We start from the raw sequence: 22,832 nt of genomic DNA on the forward strand, positions 1-22,832 counted from the left end.
ATCATTGCACAACTGAAGCAGCACGTCTAATTTGTGCGGCAGTTCTCTGAAAAGACCACCCCGCCGCCCGGAAGGCCACATTTTACCCCTTCCATACTCACTCAGCTGGTTGTAGGAAACACGTGTGCATCTCCGTGGCATGGATGCCTTCTTGCTACACACGTTTGCACCGCACCGAGCCTTCTGGCTATGAGCATTTCCTATTACATTGTACACTTTGGTACCTAGGCCACTACGCTAACTGTTGGCGGACAATGTTGAAATCCTTATCAGTACATACGCTATCCACCACATGCCTTAATACTGCCATCGTATTAAAATCAAAGTAGTATTCCCATGTTTGATAATTTTTTTTCCGGCAGTGTACAACACATAACATGTCAGATGTAATTGGTAACATGCTTATCACAGTACCTACATTGTAGAATATGCAGAATGCCTCTTAGATGTAATAAAACGCTTAATGATCCTAATGCTGTCATTTAAAAAAATGCAGTAAATTAAAAAAGCCTTCGTAATTTACTACAAGCATATGCTGAAAGTGGGAGTAATGAGTACCATTAACTTTTAAAAATGCGAAGAATAGGACATCTGTTGACAAACTGGGTGTCCCGTCAGAGTCTGCTCTCCAGAATGAGTACCTAGCAAGCACAACAAGTGGATAGAGAAAAGTTGAAAAAATCGGCAGAAAAAAAATGGTTTTGGTTGCATATAGAAGTAGCACTTTATGAAGGAATGTCCTAAACTATATCAAGAAACTAGTGACAGTACCTGAAGTCCTAAAAAAATTATTTCCCGCAACTCTGAAGATACTGGATTTCCCACTCAAATGTTTCTATTCTCCTGGAAGTCTTTGGAAAATGGTCTAGAATAGTTGTGGTATGGATATTTCAGTTCAAGTTTCTTTTCTCGAGTATTCACATAATAAATGTTGCGGTTCCTTTTGAATATTATTATCAGTAAATCCCTGAAGACGGTACATGTACAGCGATCACGGAACAATAACAATGTATGTGAACAAAAACTACAAACTGATGTTGCTGGTAGATCAGAGCGCTCTTGTATGAGGTAAATGTAATGATTTGGAATGCCCCAGGTTAATGGAACAGCAAGAAGAGGGAAACTTTAATCTCGTTTTTGCGGTATAGTCGTAGTAACGGTGGGACAACTCTTGCAACAAACATATGAGCATTCAGTCAAAAAACGAACTTCATTTATATAGGAGACACAGGTTGCTAGGATCTACTGCAACATGACCACAGATCATATGAAGGAAGTATTGACCAAACACAAGGTCTTGTAATTAATGCACAGCGACGAAAACAAAGAAAAGAAATGAACCATTCGTGCACCTTTCCTCTAGCTCCACCAAAGTAGAGCTGAAATTCAGTCTAATACATTCTCACATTGTAGAATAAATATACATAATGATCTCGACTTAATCTGTAGACCTAAAAGTGTGTCACAGAGACGGTTAAACGGATGTGGATCAGCAACTGCCTCTGCAGTGTTACCTGCTGTTTAGGCCAACGACAATTCTCACTCCCCATTTATGACAAGGAAAGATGATAGTGACAAAATAGTAAAGTATTATTAATCAGATGAAAAACAGCCGACCAGTTGCAAAGGATAAAGTAATCTTTACCTAGGTTTCAATAGGTTTAAACCTATCTTCTTCAGAAGACGGCAGTATTACATTAACATGGCATGATACGTCGTTGCTTATACGCGCTCCGACCTCCATGTACTTAATTTTATTTATTTGACGAACCCTACTCGTAGGGCTATATTGTATTTGAACTAATGGAGCTATGGAGATGTTTGTAAAAATTGCAACGATTTATCATGCCATGTTAATGTAATACTGCCGTCTTCTGAAGAAGATAGGTTTAAACCTATTGAAACCTAGGTAAAGATTACTTTATCCTTTGCAACTGGTCTGCTGTTTTTCATCTGATTACGTGGAACCGTTGCTGTTACGCAGCTATGTTTAAAATAATGAAAGTATTATTAGGTAGGAAATAAGTCGCGAAAAATGTATTTGTGCCTATTTCATTTTGTTTCACTTTTGTGCAGAGTAGAATGGAGAGCTTGTGATGCCATGGCTAATAACGAGATATATATATTTTTTCCTTTCTTTTACTGCCTTGTACCCCATAGATATAATTCTGATGATATGTAACGCTTTTCATTTGGTTACGTAGTGTAGAACATAAAGTGTGTGACTATGTTTACTGTTCTATTTTCTATACGAGTTCCTTATGTAAAGACTTGGATTTTTTTTTTATGATCTCACAGATAGTTTTATTGAATATATTGTGTGAAACAGAATGCAATAGGCAGAAGTGTTGTAAGAGCTGTGCAGCGAGAGAAGTATCGATAGCTGCCGGGACGAACAGTGAGCAGACAGTGGCAGATGGAGCGTAAGCTTGACGGTATGGAAGCAAGTACTGTGTGTAGTAATGGTGTGCGTTTAACGCGATATTAATAGCGGACTTTCTTGTGTTAGACCAGTTTGAAATTGGACTTTCTGATGGATATTCTAAGCGGACGTTGTATTACGCAAACGCTGTTGGTTTTGCCGGACGAAGCTTGTGGCAATGACAATGCACTCGTGAACAGGCAGTATAGTGGTCGGTATGGAATTGAGCTGCATTACATAAACTGTAAATTTAATATTGCTCATTTTCTTGACTACGATATATGACGTATGATTAAACGCTAACTGCCAATGTGGAAACCGTAAAGTATGTTGCTACGTAAGTGACTGTTTTCGCGGGAACATTGTTATTATGTACCATGAATATTAACAGTAGATGGACTGTCTAGCTTCGCAATTGTCGAAGTATAACAAGCGGAATGTTAATTTAAAAACGAGGTGCACTGTGTCAAACTAACGTGTTTGAGATTTGCAGTTGAGCTAATACGACCTTCACATGCGGCATATGTAGTTAGTTTGTTCCGACCTACGACAAATTGATGCTACGCAACTTCTTACAACCGCCAGCAGTTTGTATCGAAAGAGCCAACGCCAAGGACAGGACTGGATGAACTTGTAGGATTCATATCAGCAACTTCAAACTGCTTCTACCACCGTCGCCAAATCATGCCGACCCAGAACCATTCCCCTTTTGTAACCAATGTAATTTCTTTCTGCATTGTAGTACACTATCTCTTAATATTTCTCTCTGTAAATAAAAGCAGTGTATTGTAAAGACTATTCACCTCTAGTGATTGTTGACCTCACCACTAACGTTAATTATTTCCATCATTTATTTTATTTATTTATTTTTTGCTTTTCAGTGTATTTGTACCAGTCGTTGTATGTGTTGTATATGTCTATTGGAATGGTGTGCTTCGATGTGTATACACAGTATTTTACACAGGAGATTTATGTGTTACACTGCGAAATGTGGCCAAACGCGTAAGTTGCGGCATCTGCCACTGAAGTTATTTACCCCGACCAATTACAAAGAAGTGTCTTATTTCCCATTGGTTCCAGTTAGCGTGTTAGAGGGAACTTTGAGTGTCACAGTTGTCAATGTACACAATCTCTGTTTACATGCCGCTTCGTGTCATATTCCCATTCATTCATGTTTAAATGCAAATTTATCTGGGTTTAACTGTTACTGGTAAGCAAAATTACAGTACACTGTGTCTTTACTCATCAAATTAGCTTCAGAGTGTTTTACTGTTTTCCACTATCAAAGAATGTTATTATCAGGATTTTATCAGGGTTTGCAAAATTCTGATATAGAGGTGTGCTTTTGAAGTTTCGGGAAGTAGAACGGGTTCGTGGGGTTTACACAATATTAATTTGCTTCATGCAGTTTTTCTTTGAACATTTTTTGGTTACAAATTCACGGTCACGATGAATCTCCATTAACCGTTTTCTTGTCATATGTCGACTGTGAAGTGACAGGGCAGGGTAGCTTGACGCTGTCTTAAAGAATTTGCAATCTTTGAATCGAAGATTCAAAATTAGTGGCTGTGGTTTGTTTGTGTTTGGAGCAAATAATAGAAAAGATGACTATCAAAGAGGATGAATGGGTAGCCAGTTTTAAGGTGTGGAGTGATGAGCATGGGGAAAATAAAGAACAAGAACCCGGTATGGAAATGGTGGAAGAACATATAGTAATTAAGACACAACTAGATGTTGAGAGAGAAGTGGGGAAGAAAGTTCAAATTGAAAGTACGTTTACCGCACTGTTAGAGGAAATGAAAGGAATGATAGAAGGTTTACTTGAAGACATGAAACTTGTAAGAGAAGAGAGGAAGGATGTAAAAGAAGGTTTGAGTAGAAAGATTTAAGCTGTTAGTAAGGTGGTAGAAGCGGTTAATAAATCTCAAAAAGATATTGGAGAAGAACTGAGGAATTTAGGTATGAAATTTGAACAGGGGTTTAAGGATTTTAAAAGGGAACTAGATGATGAGATAAAAAAGAAGATTTCTGAGACAAATTCCGATGTAGGCAAGGTTTTTCTCAAATTTAAGGATGATGTTAAAGATGAGGGAGGAGAAAATTACCCTTTCATATATTTTTTCGTATACAGAAAATTATTAAATATTTTGGTACAAACTGATCGAGAGGAATGACGACGGACGAAATGGGGGAAAACATCGATCGAATCGAAACCCAAATTCTAACTTCAATGGGAATAACCAGCCATTATGGGAAAGTAGAAGACGAGGAAATTATAATCATTACAACAACTACTACGGATCATAACAACAATAACTACCGACGAAACGGAAACTGGAGAGCGCAACAGAACTCGAACCAGGATCAACAGGATTCTAGGGACCAACAGCAAAGCAATAGCAAGACCTACAACGGTCAAACTCAATGGAATGACCAACGTAGCGAATCTGTGGAACTGAGGCCATCACGGGGTTCACGCAGATGAACTCCAAACAGAAATTGACACACAGCTGCTGCGGTCTCAGCTCAAAACAATGCCGCAGAAACTATTGGAACGAGTGATATTAAGCACTAAGAGACAAGAGAACTGCAACGGGAAGAGAAGTTGCAGTATGTAAATAGTCTCCATGGATGAAGTTTTCTACGTAATTTAAAGTCGATATTGTGTTGCTTAGCGTAATTTTCCATTTGTTGTATTTCGGTGTTATTATGTTTGTTTGTCATTTTTGTTGTGGATTGGCAAGAGAGCCAACCCGGTATGAGAGGAAGCCGAAAGACACGCGTTTTAGCTCACGCAGGCTGGCGTGAGGTCTGGAACAGGTCAAGGAAATTAGACTAGCAAAAAAGGACGTAGCTGTGGAATACGTAACTTTAATCCATAAATGGTGAACATCGCTCTTGACGGTACATGTTTTACAGCATCAATAGTAACTGGTAATGGCGCCTTGCTAGGTCGTAGCAAATGACGTAGCTGAAGGCTATGCTAACTATCGTCTCGGCAAATGAGAGCGTATTTTGTCAGTGAACCATCGCTAGCAAAGTCGGCTGTACAACCGGGGCGAGTGCTAGGAAGTCTCTCTAGACCTGCCGTGTGGCGGCGCTCGGTCTGCAATCACTGATTGTGGCGACACGCAGGTCCAACGTATACTAACGGACCGCGGCCGATTTAAAGGCTACCACCTAGCAAGTGTGGCGTCTGGCGGTGACACCACAATTTTCATTAGTTTTCAGCAAGAGTCCTTGTTGAACGTGGTCTAATGAGTTTTGTATTTGTGACATATTCAAGCTACCATTTACCGGAAGGTGTCAAATCGAATTAAAATTCCGTTGCCAGTTATTTGTAATGACCAGTTGGAACATTTTGTGGCATACCAAACCAACCACATTGAAATACTGAGTACTCCATACAATTGAATACTGCTATCATTTCTGTGGACCTCAGGACTGTTGTCCGATTTCCGCAATTGAGCGTCGTACTCTGTCATAGCATTCTCGTAGAAGAGCCTTCACAATTATCACCATGGTCGATGAAATTGTTTGTGTTTAAGTGGTTTCTTGTACACTCTCCAAGGGACGGACGTGGGTCACTTTATGTTTTTCGTGGTGTCTAGACGGTAAATCGTGCCATAGAGCATGTGCGTCTCGACTTTCGGATTGTTTCGTGTGGTGTTAGTAGTCCACACTTTGGGCGCATGTCGACGCTACGACTCGGTGTGATAAGATCCATCACCTGTCGTGCGATGTAGCCTGTCTTGCGGTGGAATTTTGCCAGCACTATGTGAGCGCCGTGGGCGCAATATTGTGTATGGGCAATTTCACGGACAAGTGCAAGTCATGGTAGGCTGGCGAACCCCAGACCCGGAAATAGGAAGGAGAAACAAAGTGATGAACCTTAGATGGGAGTTATTTTACAAAAAAATATATTTGTATATATAATTCACTATGCTTTTGTTTCATTTCAGCAGCAGTAGCCATCATTATACTATGTAACATTACGTGTACACAATCGTAAAATGCCACTTCAAAGGTTTCAGGCAAATCACCAGCACATGAGTGAGTAGACGCACTTCCTGGTCACTTCAGCGTCAGCAGGCAACACCGACGGACATCAAAAAATAAAAGAGGAGTACACAAGGAATAAAATGCATGGAAATTCGCTTTGGTAGTATTATCAAAGGCATAGGATAGTAGAATAAGTTAGTATTTAGTACTGGGAGAAATCTGCAGGTTTGGTGGAGGTATAGGGGTAGTGACAGCGTAAAATTAGAGTGCATGACAGGAGTAAAATTAGAGTGCATGACACGCGCACACACAGACTCCTCACACCACATAAGTTACGTCCATATAACCTTAACAGGGTCCTGCAGTCATTATATTAATTTTTGGAATTTCACTGGACATCACGGCCCACACCAGCCAGTGAAAAGCAAGCTGGGAGCGGGCAGCCTTAATGACTCAGCTATACTGGTCCAGGTGTGGGGAACTGCCCCCCGCTGTGACAGAACCGGCCTGCCAGCTGACATGCCTATGTGTCACGCAGCCCTGTCATCTACCACTGTAGGTGGCACGTCTCAAAAACCAGTGCAGAGAGCGGGACGCCACCACATGCCGACAGTAACACCCTAGCGGCCAACGACCCGCCAGGCCGCAAATCAAGGGGCGAGCGAGACACGTGACACCACAGTCCACACGCTCGCTGAGCCTAACCGACTCAGTGGGGCGCCGAGAAGGACGTCGACAACAGGCGAGCAAATCCGATGTCCTGCGCCAGCAGGTGTGCTCCGATGCACAGGTGAACGGGAAGAGCAGAGCTGCCCCACGTCCTGCTAACGCTGAATGGATTTCTATGGTAGGGGACGGGTTGCACATCAAATGCAATGCTGTCACACCAGTCACTGACGGCTAACTGCTGCCTGACCAGGAAGACGCCAAGGGTCTGTAAGCTGTTCAAGATGCCGGTTGCTGCCCAGACACCAGATGCTGCGAGACGAGAGGAAACACCAGAGACGTCTGCTGCCACCTCTGCCACATCAGGTGCTGAGGGAGAGGCCATTCCACTCTGGCTGAAATTGCTGTTCTTCAGTCCTACCATTCCAGTTTGTGTGAGTGCAAAGGGCCATGTTTTCAGTTCATGTGACATTTTCAATTGTAAAATTTGTCTCTTGTGGAGGTACTGGTAGGCTACCCTTATTTAATATCATTATGTAATATCGTTTTGTGGTTTTGTATGTATCAATTAACCTGTCTTGAATGTGAGATATATATTTGTCTGCACATTTATTAATGCTCTGATTATGTGCCTGTATTTTTTTCGTGTCATAGAAAATAATACACAAATTTATACAACTTAATTAATACGACAAACAGATTACAAATGTGATTTCCTTGTTCATTGAGAATTTGATAATGTATGTGTTTGAGAAGGGGTAAATCAATGAGCAGAGAACAGTTCATACTCCAGTACATTGTAAATGATTGGGGACATTAGACATCTCTCACCACAGGATATGGTGTGAATGGGTATATTTCTATGATGGAAGGCCTTTTAACAATCTAGCGAATCTTTATCGGAAGTCTGCGATGTATCAATGACCCTTGGGTCCAACATAATTCATACTACTCACATCAAAGTTTATTTGTACTCTCGCTGGCTTGCATCTTCATGTGAGTGAATGACACCTGATTGAAAAAGTTACCTTCTTCACAAATATCGGTTATCAGGATGAGATTCCCCTTCTATTTTCAATTATTTCCTGTGCTTTGTGTCACAATACATACAGTTGAAGTGAGACGCTACCCATGCAGAAATCAACGGCAGGTAGAAGGCAGTGAGAGACTACAAGTTACCCTCTCATCTATTTTTGCGTATACGGAAAATTATTAAACATTTTGTTACAACCTGACAGACCTTGAGCGAGACTCTAGAAAGTTAACGGCCTCAGCAGGCGTTTATGGAGCCTGGTAGGTCGCTGAGAGCATGAGGTATTTTTATCGTTCTTAGCTCACAGAAACGGCATGTTGGGAGTTGGAAGCAATTGGCGGCGAGCCCATCCCTCAGTAAATCTTGCTGGACAGGTCCTCAGCCGTACAGGGCAGACAGAGCATCCCCTTGTCGAGAAATGTCTCTAGAAAACCAATACCGCTATACCTACATTGGCGCCAGGCGAAGGCTGGGCTGGGGGTGATAAACTAAAGGGACGCATCTACACGGTGGAGCCGTAAACCAGGCATTTACTGCAGAGCCACGCGTAATAAAAATTCATAAGTTTTCGTGTTCAACGGTACTGCAAATCGGCCTGTGACCCACTTCCATTGGCCACCTCGGTTGTATAAGAAACTCCAGTATCTGTGAAACATTTAGAGATAGAGCCTTTACTAAACCTCATAGCTAGTAGTAACAGGCTTCAAGGCACAGGCGATTTAGATAAAGATCTCTAAGACTGTATCTGTTCGCTTCTTGCTGTGGAAGCGACGTGACTTCAGAGAAAAACATCTTCCCCCTCCACGAAAACTTAAAAGGCAGTAATTGCCGGTTTCCTTTTTTTCCAGTGATGCAGGTTTCGTAACTCTTGCCGTAGTTTGACATGAGTTTGTGCTGTCATCTGGGAAGGGAGATTTAGCTCCTCAAGAGTAGCGTCATTGGCTCAAGACCTCGTTAAGGCAGTGTCGTTCGTGCACTTTGCGCGAAAACGGATTTTTTTTCTGAGGAGGTGCGAGGCACTCAGTTGCTAGACTTGGGTCTGGTAAGAGGACTTCTGGTCGATACTCTGGCGTTTGTTGTTGGTGCTTGGAACCTGCCCTGAGACTGACTTCACTTGCGAGTAGTTTAGATTGGGGACCATATGGTGAATTTCTTGCTGTACCGACAGTGTGACTTCAAACGTCTCGGACTACTCGTTTGCCGAAGGTACACTTATTCGTTTTTGGTTTACCAGTCTGTACATTTGGTGTGGTTGTGGGCTCTGTTGTATAAGTGAACCAAATTGGTCCTTGGTACGACCAGCGAACGAGTGTGTCACAAACTGAAATCTACCGTGATATCAGGGCTCTGGTAGAGAGTAAATTACGATCTATTTGCCTGGTCATTAGACCGTGAGATTTTTCATTTTGTTCATGGTTGCGATCGATTCACAGGTGCCGTTTTACGTCTCGCCTCCGCCGCACACATCTCGTCAGCTGCAAGTTACATCGCTGCACGAAGCAAACAGGGTAACGTACTGCTGCTCCGGCCTTTGTCAGGGCTTACAGATCTCAATCGCCATTGGCTCTCAGCTGCACCTACATACACTTTTGTAGATTTGAACAATGAAAGTCTGCTCAACATCAGATCAATTGAGATTGCGTTATCCATATTTTTAGCGCCAGAGTGCTAGACTAACTTATGCCACCTAGGATCCTTTCCATTGTGGTCTTAAATCACCTGTTAGTTGTTAACGGTATTCGATCACGACTTGCTTAGCATAATTTATGTCTGTCTTTGTTTTGGGAAAATAAATTTGTTAGTAAACTAAATTTTGCATACATTCTCAATCACCTTATATAACAGCCCCACGAATTAACTTTCAAAGAGTCATTTAAAGAAACAAAATTCGAGTTGTAGTAAAAGCAAAAGAGATTGAGGGAGGAGGTAAATAGAAGGGTGCAATGCTTGGATAAAAACATAGTAGCCAACCTTTCGGAAATTCTCCATAAAGGTAAAAGTTCTGAACTTTTTGCACTGCAATAAAGTGTCAGAACATCGTCTACATTGTGATTCTTCAGTTTCTCCCGGCGTATTTGTTGCTCGAACAGTCCACGGGTATACTGCAGGTTCATAGTGTCCAACAGGCACAATATTTCGGCGATCAGACATGTCGCCATCATCAGGTGCGCTGACGAACTGAGCTCCTGAGGGCGGACGGCCGATTTAAATCCTCTCTCCCCGCGGGCCGCTCTCTTCGCCGTCCGCGCCCGCGCACCGGCGGTCGCGAAGACGTGGGCTTCGGAATCTGTCGTAGCGTCGATGTGCTTGCTACGTCCGCCCTGGTCGCCAGTTCGTACTTCTTGCTGAGAGTCTTCTTCTGAATTACATTCAATGCTGGGTCCCAAGCCTTGCTGAGATTGTAGCTGCAATCTCGGTTGATAAGATCTTCCCTGGTGCGAATTTCGATAGCATCCCTTATAACGCTGTCCCAATATTCAGAGGTCTGAGCCAGGATCATGGTACGCTCATAATCCATCTCGTGTTACTCGGAGAAACAGTGCTCTGCTACCGCGGACTTATTTGGATATTTCAGTCGAATGTGCCTTTGATGTTCTCGGCAACGATCTTCGATGGTGCGTACTGTTTGTCCGATATAAGTCTTCCCACACTCACAGGTAACTACTGGGAAGTGTGAAAGATGACCTCGGTTTGAGGAGGCTGGCCTATACCAAATTCCCTGTGAGTGTGGGAAGACTTATATCAGACAAACAGTACGCACCATCGAAGATCGTTGCCGAGGATATCAAAGCCACACGTCTTCGCGACCGCCGGCGCGCGGGCGCGGACGGCGAAGAGAGCGGCCCGTGGGGGGAGTGGATTTAAATCGGCCGTCCGCCCTCAGGAGCTCACACCCTCACCTACCTTGGCCTCACCATTGACCGTCACCTCACCTGGATCCCTCATCTCCGCTCCATCCAATCCAAGGCCCACAACCGCCTCCGACTCCTCAAACTCCTCTCTGGCCAGACGTGGGGGTTGCACCCCTCTACCATCCTCCACACCTACAAATCCTTAATCCGTCCCTTCCTCTGTTATGCCAGTCCTGCCTGGATATCTGCCCCCCCCCAAAATTCTATAAGTCCCTCAAAATCCTTGAGCGTCATGCACTCCGCCTCGCCTTCCCTATACGCCTCCTGTCCCCCACGCGGATCCTCTATGATCTCATTCCTTTCCCCCATCTGCTCCTATTCCTCGAACATATCTGCATCCTCTATACCTCCCGCCGTCTTGAGCCCCCTCACCCCCTGGTTGCTCCTCTCCTCTCCCATCCCCGCCCCCTGCCACGTCTTCACCGTTGTGTCCCTCCTACCCTCCATCTCTACACCCTACATCTCCTTTCCCAAGGTGGCTTCCATCAGCTCTCCCTCCCGGATGATGCCCTCTCTCCCACCATTTATCCTTCCTATCCACTCTGATCCTCAAACCCCCCCTCCTTTCCTCCGTCCTTTCCCTGGGCTCCCTCTTCCTCCCCCCTTCCATCCTGTGTTTTCTCCCGCCTATCATCTCCTTTCTCTCCCCCTCCCCCCGAGTCCTTTTGAACTCCCCTCCTCTGCCTTCCCCAATCCCTGGTCCGTCTGCTCAACACCCCCCACCCCTCTGATGGATCCTCCTCTTCCATTGGCTCATTTCCCCCATATCCCTTCACTTTTCCTCTCCTTCCCCCCCCCCCCTTTTTCCTGTCATCTGACCAGTTTCCCCCACCTGCTCTCGGGTGTGGTATGTCGTATTTGTGCCCACTTTTAGCGCAGTGTTTAAGTAAGTGTTCGGTGTTGTGCGTCCTTCCACAGTGTTGCGAACAGAAATCATGCTGTCGCTGGGTGTGCTTTTTATATCTCTTGCGAACAGAACCCAGACTGTCGTCGTGTTTTTTTAATTGTCTGTCTATGGTTTTTTTGCTTCCTGTGTGTTTTATTAGCTTCATCGACCCTGTGTTTTATGCTTTACGCTCCAGAATTTTCTGCCATTTTTACCTTTAAGTCACCGATTTTATCGCCAACTGTTATTATTTTTTATTATCTTCATCTTTTTAAAACAAATTCTGTAGGCTGAAGAGCGGCGTAATAAGCTGCTGCCAGCCCGCCCCCTTTAGGGGGAATCGAAACCCAATAAAGGAAAAAAAAGTCAGGAGCTCAGTTCGTCAGCGCATGGCTACATGTCTGGTCGCCGAAATATTGTGCCCGTTGGACACTATGAACCGGCAGTATACCCGTGGACTGTTCGAGCATCGTCTACAGTGTTCATAAGAATTCTAACAAAGACAATTGAGTTGACAATGACTGTGTGGCGATTTCTGTACATCATGACGATAGATCTCCCTCGTTTCTGCCCAGCGGCATATCCCAACCTAGAAAGCGACATAGAACAAGTGTCGGATTGGCATGAACTGTAACATGTATTTTGAACATGCAAATAATTACTATTTCTGCGCAACCACACAAAATAAGCAGAACTACCGTTATTTGCATTTTTCTTTAACAGGGAAGGTCACGCAGCATGTCTCTCATTCATGAACTGAATTAGTATGTTATTTGTTTCCGTAACGATGCTGTTATGACTTGCGTAAGAAAAAGCAAATCTACCAACATGTGTCGGATATCGATATTGGCAGCATTAGTTCTTGCCTATCCGTTTTACTGTTTTGCGCCATTGCTGCTCACGTTGGTGTGGATGCCACAATTGACATACGAATGTTATTGTGATAGGTTCATTAAGGACACACACAGAGCCAAGCAGGATCTCAATGGCCCCAAGTGACTGACGCCCGAGAGGATAGAAGTGCTGTTTGGTAGATTATGCAGCGTCTTATAGCCACCACACGCACTTCGCGTACTGCGACGCCTGGAAAAACGAAGGCTGTCTGCACGGTGACCGATATTGCAGTTTTCCTTGCCGATGGAATTATGGTTTTGTGAAGACTCAAAGGAGAATTAGCGCTTCAAGAACACTTTGATCATTTCGGTACAGAACCGACACGAATACCTCCACATCACATAGTCGGTAAACTGTACAGCGAGCCGTTATATTTCTGGCGAGTTATGCCCTATATTCGAAGTCTCTGAAACGTTATTTTTCATCAAGTTTCTGAGAGAGATTGTGTTTCCCTTGTTTTACTGCCCTAAGTCGATACAAAGAGTTCTGTTAGTGGTGGAAACTTGGCAAACTAAATTTCGACCCAGTATGGCGCCCAAATACCATACAAATTGAAATGTGTACACTTCCTACCAGGACTTAATTCCGCTCGGAAGCGCTAAAACAGTATTTAGGCATCTCCCATGTAATTTTTTTGTTTCTCTCTGCACCAAGTCAGCGCCGGAGATTTAAAATAATATGTACATTAAAAAGCAACATAAAAACTGTATAATTTGCCTCTGCGCCGGCACCAGTGAAAGTGGCAATGGTGACAAATTCTGTGCGATGGACAGAAGCGTTGCGTGAGGTACTGTGTGTGTGTGTGTGTGTGTGTGTGTGTGTGTGTCTACAGTATACCTAAAATAAGAGCAGCTTCTTTCCGAAGTTGTTATTGGTTCACATCGGTAATTGTTTGAATGTTGCGTTGTGGCAGTTGACGTCATAGTCACTAACGACTTGTGTAACGTCCCCTTAGAAAAATTTCTGAATTACTGTGCTGATAAACCTCTTACATTATTTCCTTTTCAAACAGCTGAGCAAAACTGAACGTACTCAAACATTCACTAAAGTGACACACAATATTTTTAGCGCAACGCAATCTGACTTTCAAAAATCCCTACAAAAGAATGGCCCTGACTAACATTAACCTATACCTTTCACAAATCACTTACCTCACCAAAAATCTTCGTTACTCGAACTACTGCAATACAGCGAGCGCCACTACTGCCAGCTAAATAAAAGATTCAAACTACTGAAGGCACTAACTACTGATAGGCATAGTTAGCAAATGAAAGATTTTGATAGAGAACAAACAATGTATTTACCTTAATAGTGTTGAAAAATCATAATATACATAGTAGTTCATGACATCCAGTCTTACAAATTTCAAAACTCCGCCATTTCTCTCCCCACATCCACCACTGCTGGCGGCTCACCTCCAACTGCGGAACGCTACGAGCTGTTAACAGCCAACTGCCCAACACTACAATGGCAGACAACAATGCAAACTAGCCACAGACTGCACACAGCACAGCCAGTGATTTTCATACAGAGCGCTACGTAACGTTGCCAATAAGAAAACATAAACAGCTTGATTACAATACGTATCGAGCAGAACTAGGGAGCAAAGTGACAGTGCTACGGGACACGCGGTAGCACCTATTGCTTAGGTCAAATCTCGTGGTTTTATTGTTTTGATAATAATATTTTATGTTTTAAAGACATGAATTTCAGAATGGTATTTTGTAAAGAACTATTTCTCATTGTAGGTTTTATCAGAAGTTTTCAAAAATAGCACCTGTAATTTTTTGGCTGAGGTGCGAAGAGGGGTGTGGGGAGGGGGGCGAGAGTTGGGTGTTGTATGGACAAAGATGTGCATTCTGACACCTAAAATTTTAAAAATTAAGCACTCCTTTTTACTTTATTGTGGACGTACAATAAGTGAAACTTCATTATCTGCTATCCTTCCATGTGCTGTAATTTTAGTGGCTGTTCTTACACACGCAGTATGATGTACTTGACAGTAAAAATAGAAGCGGAAAGGGGAGACTTTTACTAATGGTTCGCCCTACTTAGGGATTTTAATAATGTAGTACCTGCGTTTCAGCGGCCCCTGACGTAGTTCAAACTTTAATTAAGTTTTCCTGCTGTTTCCTCACATTGTAATACATCTGGGTTCCTGTTACCGCTTATACCAACGAAAAAGGCACAGTAACGAAAAGTTAAGCCCTCGTCTAGGACAAGAGCTGTTGTAGTATGAAAAGTCAATGTTTAATGAATTACCTAGTTGCAGAAGAGTTTCCATATTATCACACTGGCCTCACAATATCAGCAAACCATCATCTTTACTGCAGACATCGAAAGAAGTAGAACAATTGTTAAGACGAATGAATAATACCCACAAATATCGATATTTTAACTACCCTCATATTATCTTAAATTAAAACATTCAGTGTTTCTTTAAGTCACTTCTGCTACATACCACTGGCATCTTTTTTCATTCATTTTAGTTGAAACAGTATTCGATTTGTAATGACTGGGACGTAGGAGAGAGGAAAAACTATAAAACTCCATTCCTTCACATTGTGTGTCCTTAGTGGGTAGTTTTAATCTCACTGTTTGAATTGCTTATTTCTATCAGGATTTGCATACTTCTCGTCATTTTAATGACTTTCTGAAAAGACTACATTATTTACTGTCGTATGCAAAGAACGTCAAATCATCAGTTATTCTGGCCTCCATATAAAGTTCCTCCTTCTTCTTAGATGAGATTTTAATGTCTTTAGTTACCAAAGGCTTACTTGGCCTTTAATGGATCCTCTGGATAACGTTTTAGGTAAGCTACTTTCAAATACTGGCTCAAATTCACTGTAGAATGAACTAAATTTCACATTAGCATCTTTTTTTTATATGTATCCCATCCCATATCACCTATTTTAACGTACTCTTGAGATACTATATCCTGATTTCATTAACAAATTTCACTGCTTAGTATAAGTCTGCCTCAGGCCTGTAAGGTGCTGTATTGTTTATTTAAATTACATCACGATCATATAGTTCATTGACAATTGGGTGCACATTAATTGTTTCAACGTGTGTACTATTTTAAATACGTTATCAATCAGGGTCCTGCTTACTTTTAGCACAAGAGTTGGTAAATTAACTACTCCAAATAGACTGAAACCCACAAATAACCATCGAGATACTTTTTCTTGTCTCTATCTTGTAAGAAATATACACTGAAATCTCCATGAACTACCGTTTCTCCTTGTCCGACAGGCAGGTCATAATGCATCTAGATTCCTCATAAATAACTGAAAGATCTGTGGTGTCTTACAAATACCAAATAAGCTTTCTGCAGTAACAGTTCACAACCACATGCCTCTGATCTCCGCAAAAGCTAATTGTTTCAATATTTATGACTCTTAAATATGTTGCAACACCTCCTCTTTCAATATTAATTCCACATGAAAATGATGATCGGCTATAGTCCCCGATTATTAAGTTCTCTCTCCCAGTGGTTAGGTAGTGTTCAGAGAGGTGCAAAACACCTGTCACTTCAGTAATTTTCTCATTTTCTATATATTAAGTAGCTGATCTTATTTTTCAGCCCCTTGACATTCTGCTGAAACAAATTAACTGTGCCTTCCTACAAATTATTAAATATGAGCCTATTAAGGTCCTGTTGTATTCTAATTTCTTTCAAGTGTCTGTCTATTAGCTGACCCTAAGCTAAGAAATGTACACCTCCGACTGCAGTATTCAGATGGTTTTGGTCTTGTATACTTGTAACCGCCCTTACACTTCTTGCAAGGTGCTCAGCTCACCTCCCCCTCTTATTCAGGTGCAGGCCATGACTTGTGTATCCCTATCTCCAAACTGCAGCAAAAGATGTAGCACATTTATGAGACTTTCAATCGAAATCAACAAACTCAGCTCTTTGTTTACACTTCTGACTACCACGTCAATCCAGGCTAGTCGTATCGCTGGAAAACTTCCACACAGCCTACACAAATGTGTGCGTTTGCTGCACCTATTTCCTCCAGAACACCTTTAATGCTATATTATAAGTAGATATCCAGGCTGTTACCTGCACTACGTACTGTACGTGCCTTATCCGCCCCCGCCAGAATCTCTGAAGATTCTGTCGTCTGGCTAAGCTTCCCACTAGACTTCACTACGCTTATGACCTAGTAGTGTAGATACGGTTTTTCCTGTATCGTTTAGCGTACACCCCTCCTGTGACTGACAGCTTGCAGCACTCTTTTCTTTCTTTTTGAATTTTAACTGACCTAGCACAGATGTTCCTCCGAGTCTGGTCCACTCTGCTTTGCTGGGAGAACGACAGAAGCCGTCTCCTATTTCAGGTAACAAGTCAAACTGATTGCTAACTTGAATCTGAAGTGTGAATTCTGTGTTTTTCTCCTTTCACCAGATACCACTCCGTTACCCCCCCCCCCCCCCCCTCAGCCGGCCGGTGTGGCCGTGCGTTTCTAGGCGCTTCAGTCTGGAACTGCGTGACCGCTACGGTCGCAGGTTCGAATCCTGCCTCGGGCATGGATGTGTGTGATGTCCTTAGGTTAGTTAGGTTTAATTAGTTCTAAGTTCTAGGCGACTGATGACCTCAGAAGTTAAGTCGCATAGTGCTCAGAGCCATTTGAACCGTTTCCCCCCTTCATCCTATCTAATACAAAATGCGTCATTTCTAATACTGCCTGATGAGCACGAGTCTTTCTTCCTTATTCCAGGATACTCTTGTCTCGACTACATAATGTACAATTGTATGAGAGCGCTGCATCTGATAACTGGCTTCCCTCTACATCACTCCTGCCAAATACAAACGCGGAGGCCAGACAGGTTTCTCCCGTACTGACTAACCTGTGGCAACATCCACATTTCTTACCCATGACGACACTTTTGACTAAACTAAAGAGCACTGATACACAAATAAACTGCAACAAAGTAACAATTAGTGAAAATTTATTTTTTGATGAGCTGCGCAGCTAACACCTAGGTGGCAGGCGGAAGTAAAACAGGAGAATGTAACGGCGCAGATATTCGCTGAACTATGTTTCAGAAAGCAGCAGACGCTAAATGAATGGAAACTAACAGGCAACATATTTTTAATAACACTGTTCAACCGACACTATTAGGATTGTCTGACGTTAACACCAGAATCTGAATACTTTACAGAAGCCCACTCAACTTCAGTTTTGGATCAGTGAATACACGAAACGAATGAAAAATAAGAAAGGACGATATTTCTAACAACAATATTGAACAGGTACCATCCGGAAAATATGGAAAGCATTGCAATGTATTCAGAACAACACATAGCGTTCCGCAGCAGCCGATTCTGACGTCAGAGCGCTTACAGAGAGAGAGAGAGAGAGAGAGACAGAGAGAGAGAGGGAGGGAGGGACGGAGAGAGACAGACAGACAGACAGACAGAGAACGAGACCGCCGCCACTGACTGTCGACTGCCAACGCCAAGCCTACCTTTAGAATGGGTTATAGGAAGCATTCAGACTGAAAAACTGTCATTTGTTTAAAAAACATAACAGACATAAAACACGGTGGTGAAGAAACTCAATTACAGATGCTACTGACCTTCAGGTCAATCATAGAAATTCTTCCAATCCATATGTGGCATACAGCAAACCAGTGCTTAACAGTATTGGTTATAAAGTCTTGGATGCAATTTTAGTTTTTTATTTTTCAACGACGCGTTTCGCCTTATTTAGGCATCTACAGGTTATCTTAATTTGGCATTTCTTAGAAGAATCCTTTAGTCAGTATAGCCAAAGGGCATCGTCGAACATATCAGGCCAACATCGCCTTCGTTAAACTCAGTAAAACTTTCTGTTACTCGCTCCTGTGAACGGGAACGCGTTATACAGATCTTGGTGTCACTTGCGTCCATCCAGAAAAGTTTTTACTGAGTTTAACGAAGGCGATGTTGGCCTGATATGTTCGACGATGCCCTTTGGCTACACTGACTAAAGGATTCTTCTAAGAAATACCAAATTACGACAACCTGAAGATGCCTAAATAAGGCGAAACGCGTCGTTGAAAAATAAAAAAAGTAAAATTGCAACCAAGACTGTTTTTAACCAATACAATTCAGGTCAATCACATAATTCTCTCGCTCATGTTAATTGAATAAGCTGAAGCTTACTCATGCTCAAGCCTCTAATAATTTGTGAACTAAATGGCATGTCGTGGAACAGGAACGTGATTATTTTGCACATAATGGTGCAGTGAAAATGAAAAGCGTAGAATCTCTCTGTGTTCCACATTGTATGGACGATGTATGTACGCATCATAGAATCATATTATGCTGTGACATTATAGGAAGCATATTATCCATTCTTATTCATAATGTTATGTCTTTTTTACCTGAGAGTGATATGAATTCAGAACTGTTAAAGACTGAAGGCGAACCTGTGCTGCTAAACCACCATACTCACCGCAGTGTTACTACCTAAATAATTTTTCCTATCAGTGACACTTTTTATCCAATTACATCAGGTCATCCTACCTGAATATTCAGTGCGATTCAAACGGTTGTGCAAAAATTGAAGCAGCTGACCAAGGAGAAAAAATACTTTGCAATAGGAACTTGTTCTCTTGTCCCCCGTGGGCGGACTCCTGGCCATCAATGCCACATGATCATTTCATTTCATTTTGTTTTGTTCTCTGTTAGGATGTTGCATGTCCCTACACATAATCCAGAAGCCAAATTATGGAGAAAGTCTTTCAAAATTGCGTTAGCGGATGGCGCGTGGTCTTTGTGCTAAACTGTGCTTCTGTCTGAGGTTACAGAATTGAAAAGATAACAGAAATGGATGTTGTTGACTACATTCCTGTTAAAAGCGGTACTACATTTCTATACTTGTATCATCACAAATACAACGTAATGCCTTAGTATTAATGGAATTCGGAAAAAAGTTTGCTTCCTCTTACTTTGCCAAAAACTGGCATTTCTACAAAAATACAAGTTAATCGTTTCAAAAAAGAAACGAGCAAATAACGGCTGTTACTAATATTATTTATATAAGCAGCACCATTACCACGTTTGATGTCATTTACATCAGTTGCTGGAAAAAAACATATATCGGCTAACATAAGCACAACAGACGTAGTATAAACGGGAACAGCCAAATGAAGCTGAACCCGTCGCTTACAAACCGTCAACCGTGCCATCTGTATAAATGATTAGCATTATTCGTAGTCGGTGGTTGCTGTTTTCTTCTTTGCAGGAATTAACTTCAAAAACTTTCGGATTGGCAGTCAGAACCAGTAAGTTTCCTGGTATGGCACTTCCGTTCTTAATGAAGTATTTATTTTTTAATTTGTCTCATTAGTTTTCCGGCAGGTGCGGTGTGCAGCATAATTCTGGAGTATCAGAATACCATCTGAGCTTTCTGGGCTCATATCACTTACGTTCAAACAGACATATATTGCTATTTCGTTCTCCTGAAAAGTGTCAGATTTCACACTAAACATATTCTCCACTTACGCTCTTCGTTGCGGCTAATGGTAATGAAGTGTGTGAAGTCTATCAAACGTTTTGTTAGTTGGTACTTACGAGAAGTGTCGTAGGGGATGCCATTGAGTTCGGCGAAGCACGGCAGGACGGCGGCAGTGTTGGCCTTGGTTGGTGGCCAACAGAGCAGTCGGTCCCAGGAATGCGGGCACCAGCCGCCCCCAGTACCGCCTCCGCTCCCGCCTCCGCTGTCTCCAGCGGCGCCCCCTGCAGCCACCTCCGCCGCCCCCAGGTAGCAGCGCAATTCTTCCGCATCCCACCTTGTCGCATTCAGCAGCGCCTGCACTTCGGCGTCCATCTCCATTGTGGTGGACTCCCTCAGCTACGTTCCCATCTGCCTCTGGCGCTCTGCACGGCACAATGAAAGGGCAAGTCCTAGCGGCACGGAGTCTTGAGATACGTCGCACATCTGCTTTACAACCGTCACCAATGGAGTCACTTTTTAAACTACTTAAGGGAAATTATTCAGGTACTAGTTCCACGTAAATGTGAACACCACACTGAAATATCAACAAATTGCCTGCGATTCATTTTGTCACAGATATTTCTTCTTCATTTTCGTGTAAAATGGGAAAACTCTTCGGAAAATTTGCGCTGCTGTTCCTTGTTCGTGGTATAATCCGCTTAAAGTCGGAAAAAAATCTTTGAGTTATGTTAATTGCTATAAAAATTTTGAAGCGAGTTTTCAGATAAATTTCCTCCATTAGAGCAAACAACCAAATTATATTTTAGTCGGCTTTCAGTTGGATTGATGTCTGTAAATAATTTTTGGTAATTAATAGCTTTGGTCCCTCATCAAACTTCAACAGAACCTTTCCCATAGCTTATACCGTTTAAACAAATGTATTTATACGAATTTAGATTTCAAAGACACACAGTTCATATTTTGTCACTGTTCACGCTACAAGGTAATTTTCAATTATTTAGACAGAGGAAGCACTCTTCAGCAGCTCTTGCAGCAGAGAATACAGCCACAAGCCTCGATGACTGCCCATAATCTGAAAAGAAACAAAACAATAATACTTAGCCAATTCGAGAGCAAAGTATGGATTTATATACATACAAAAAAACAATTTAACTACATTTTTACTGTTCAGACACAGAACTCGAAGATTTTACAAAAACTACAATAGCAGTAACAACTTAGAACAACTTAAATCAGTCTGCTCAGAATATAACTTAGTTGATTCGAAGATAGTATACACTCGCGGAAGTCAACAGTTACCCTATGTTATTGCACAGTCTGGGAGCCGCAAGAAGTTGGGTATTTGAGGACAGGACTGCAGTTGATATTATGGGTCTAACAAAAGAGATCTCAGATGGCCAGCTTGGTCGAATAATATATGACATGAACTGTGATGTAGTTTATTGGCAGTCTGTTACCTTACGTTGTGCCTGTAACGCTACAATACGTAATTAGTTCAACCTGCTACAAAGCTTGGAAAAATGAGGCATGCGTGGCGAAAAGATATATTCAACAGTAAATGCACTCTTATCAATATCTCGTATGAATTCATATCCGAAGTATGCACAAAAGGTGTGCTGACAGTAACACATTAAGATTGTGGAGGACACACGCGTCACTGCCGCACTAGTCAGACCTATTTGAGACGAAATGTCCCAATGCGGACAGTGAAACTTACTATCAAAGACCTATCTTGCAGCTGCACACACTGACATCCCGGACGTAAGCGTATGTATCCCAAAATGCTTCTGCCGTTGGCGGCCTTGATACTAATAATGTAGTTCCCTCTTGTCAGACGAATCTATCTTCACAGCGTTCTTAATATTCTTCTTACGATCACCTGTTCAAGCAAGTACTACGGCGGGATGACCCTGTACTTGCGTTATACCTCGTACGCTTGCTCTTCCTCGATTGCGCGTCGAAAATATCCATTTTCCTATCACAGGCAGCACTGGTTAGTCTTGTTTGTAGACACATGCAATGGATAGATGGCACATGTTCAGACGTAGTAAAAGGCAGGGCCAGACTTTTTGTTCGCTAGTGGGATACTGGGAAATTGCACTCTTTGTGTAAGGGAGATTTTAGGCGAATGGAAAAAAAGTATCCCATGCACCAATATCAATGAGTCACAAATAGAATCAGTAAACTCACAAAAATACGTAAGTGCAACAATTTGTCAAAATGTAAAGTGGAATGACCACGTATTCTGAGTCGTAAATAAATCAGTTTGTAGATTTCGGTTTATGGTAAGACATATTGCTTACAAAACAGTCGTGTAACCCATTCTAGAGTACTGTGTCCTCCATATAACACCAACAGTAGCTATTGTGTTTATTAGAAAGGACGGCACGAATGACAACATATTTGATTGACTCGTGGGTAAGCGTTACAGATGTGTCGAAAAACCTCAACGGCAGAAGACTGAAGATAGACGCGAAGTGTCCTGCGACCGCTACTTACAATATTTCAAGAACTAAAACAAGTGATTGGTCTTGGAATATGCTACGCGCCTCTAATTATCTCC

The 22,832-nt window shown here is 42.3% G+C and overlaps 1 protein-coding gene across 1 annotated transcript in view; it reads right to left on the minus strand.

The window, feature by feature from the left end:
* LOC126176163 (diuretic hormone receptor-like) overlaps positions 1-20,647 on the minus strand; it is a 301,518-nt gene extending 280,871 nt beyond the window's left edge. The window contains exons 1-2 of the mRNA XM_049923305.1: positions 20,604-20,647; positions 20,386-20,519 (exon numbers count right to left, since the gene is read on the minus strand). Of these exons, the coding sequence (XP_049779262.1) occupies positions 20,386-20,519; positions 20,604-20,647 (178 nt within the window). The remainder of the gene's footprint in view (positions 1-20,385; positions 20,520-20,603) is intronic.
* Positions 20,648-22,832: the final 2,185 nt, after the last annotated feature.

The sequence above is a fragment of the Schistocerca cancellata genome, chromosome 3 (assembly GCF_023864275.1).
Source record: "Schistocerca cancellata isolate TAMUIC-IGC-003103 chromosome 3, iqSchCanc2.1, whole genome shotgun sequence".
NCBI classification, from domain to species: Eukaryota; Metazoa; Arthropoda; class Insecta; order Orthoptera; family Acrididae; genus Schistocerca; species Schistocerca cancellata.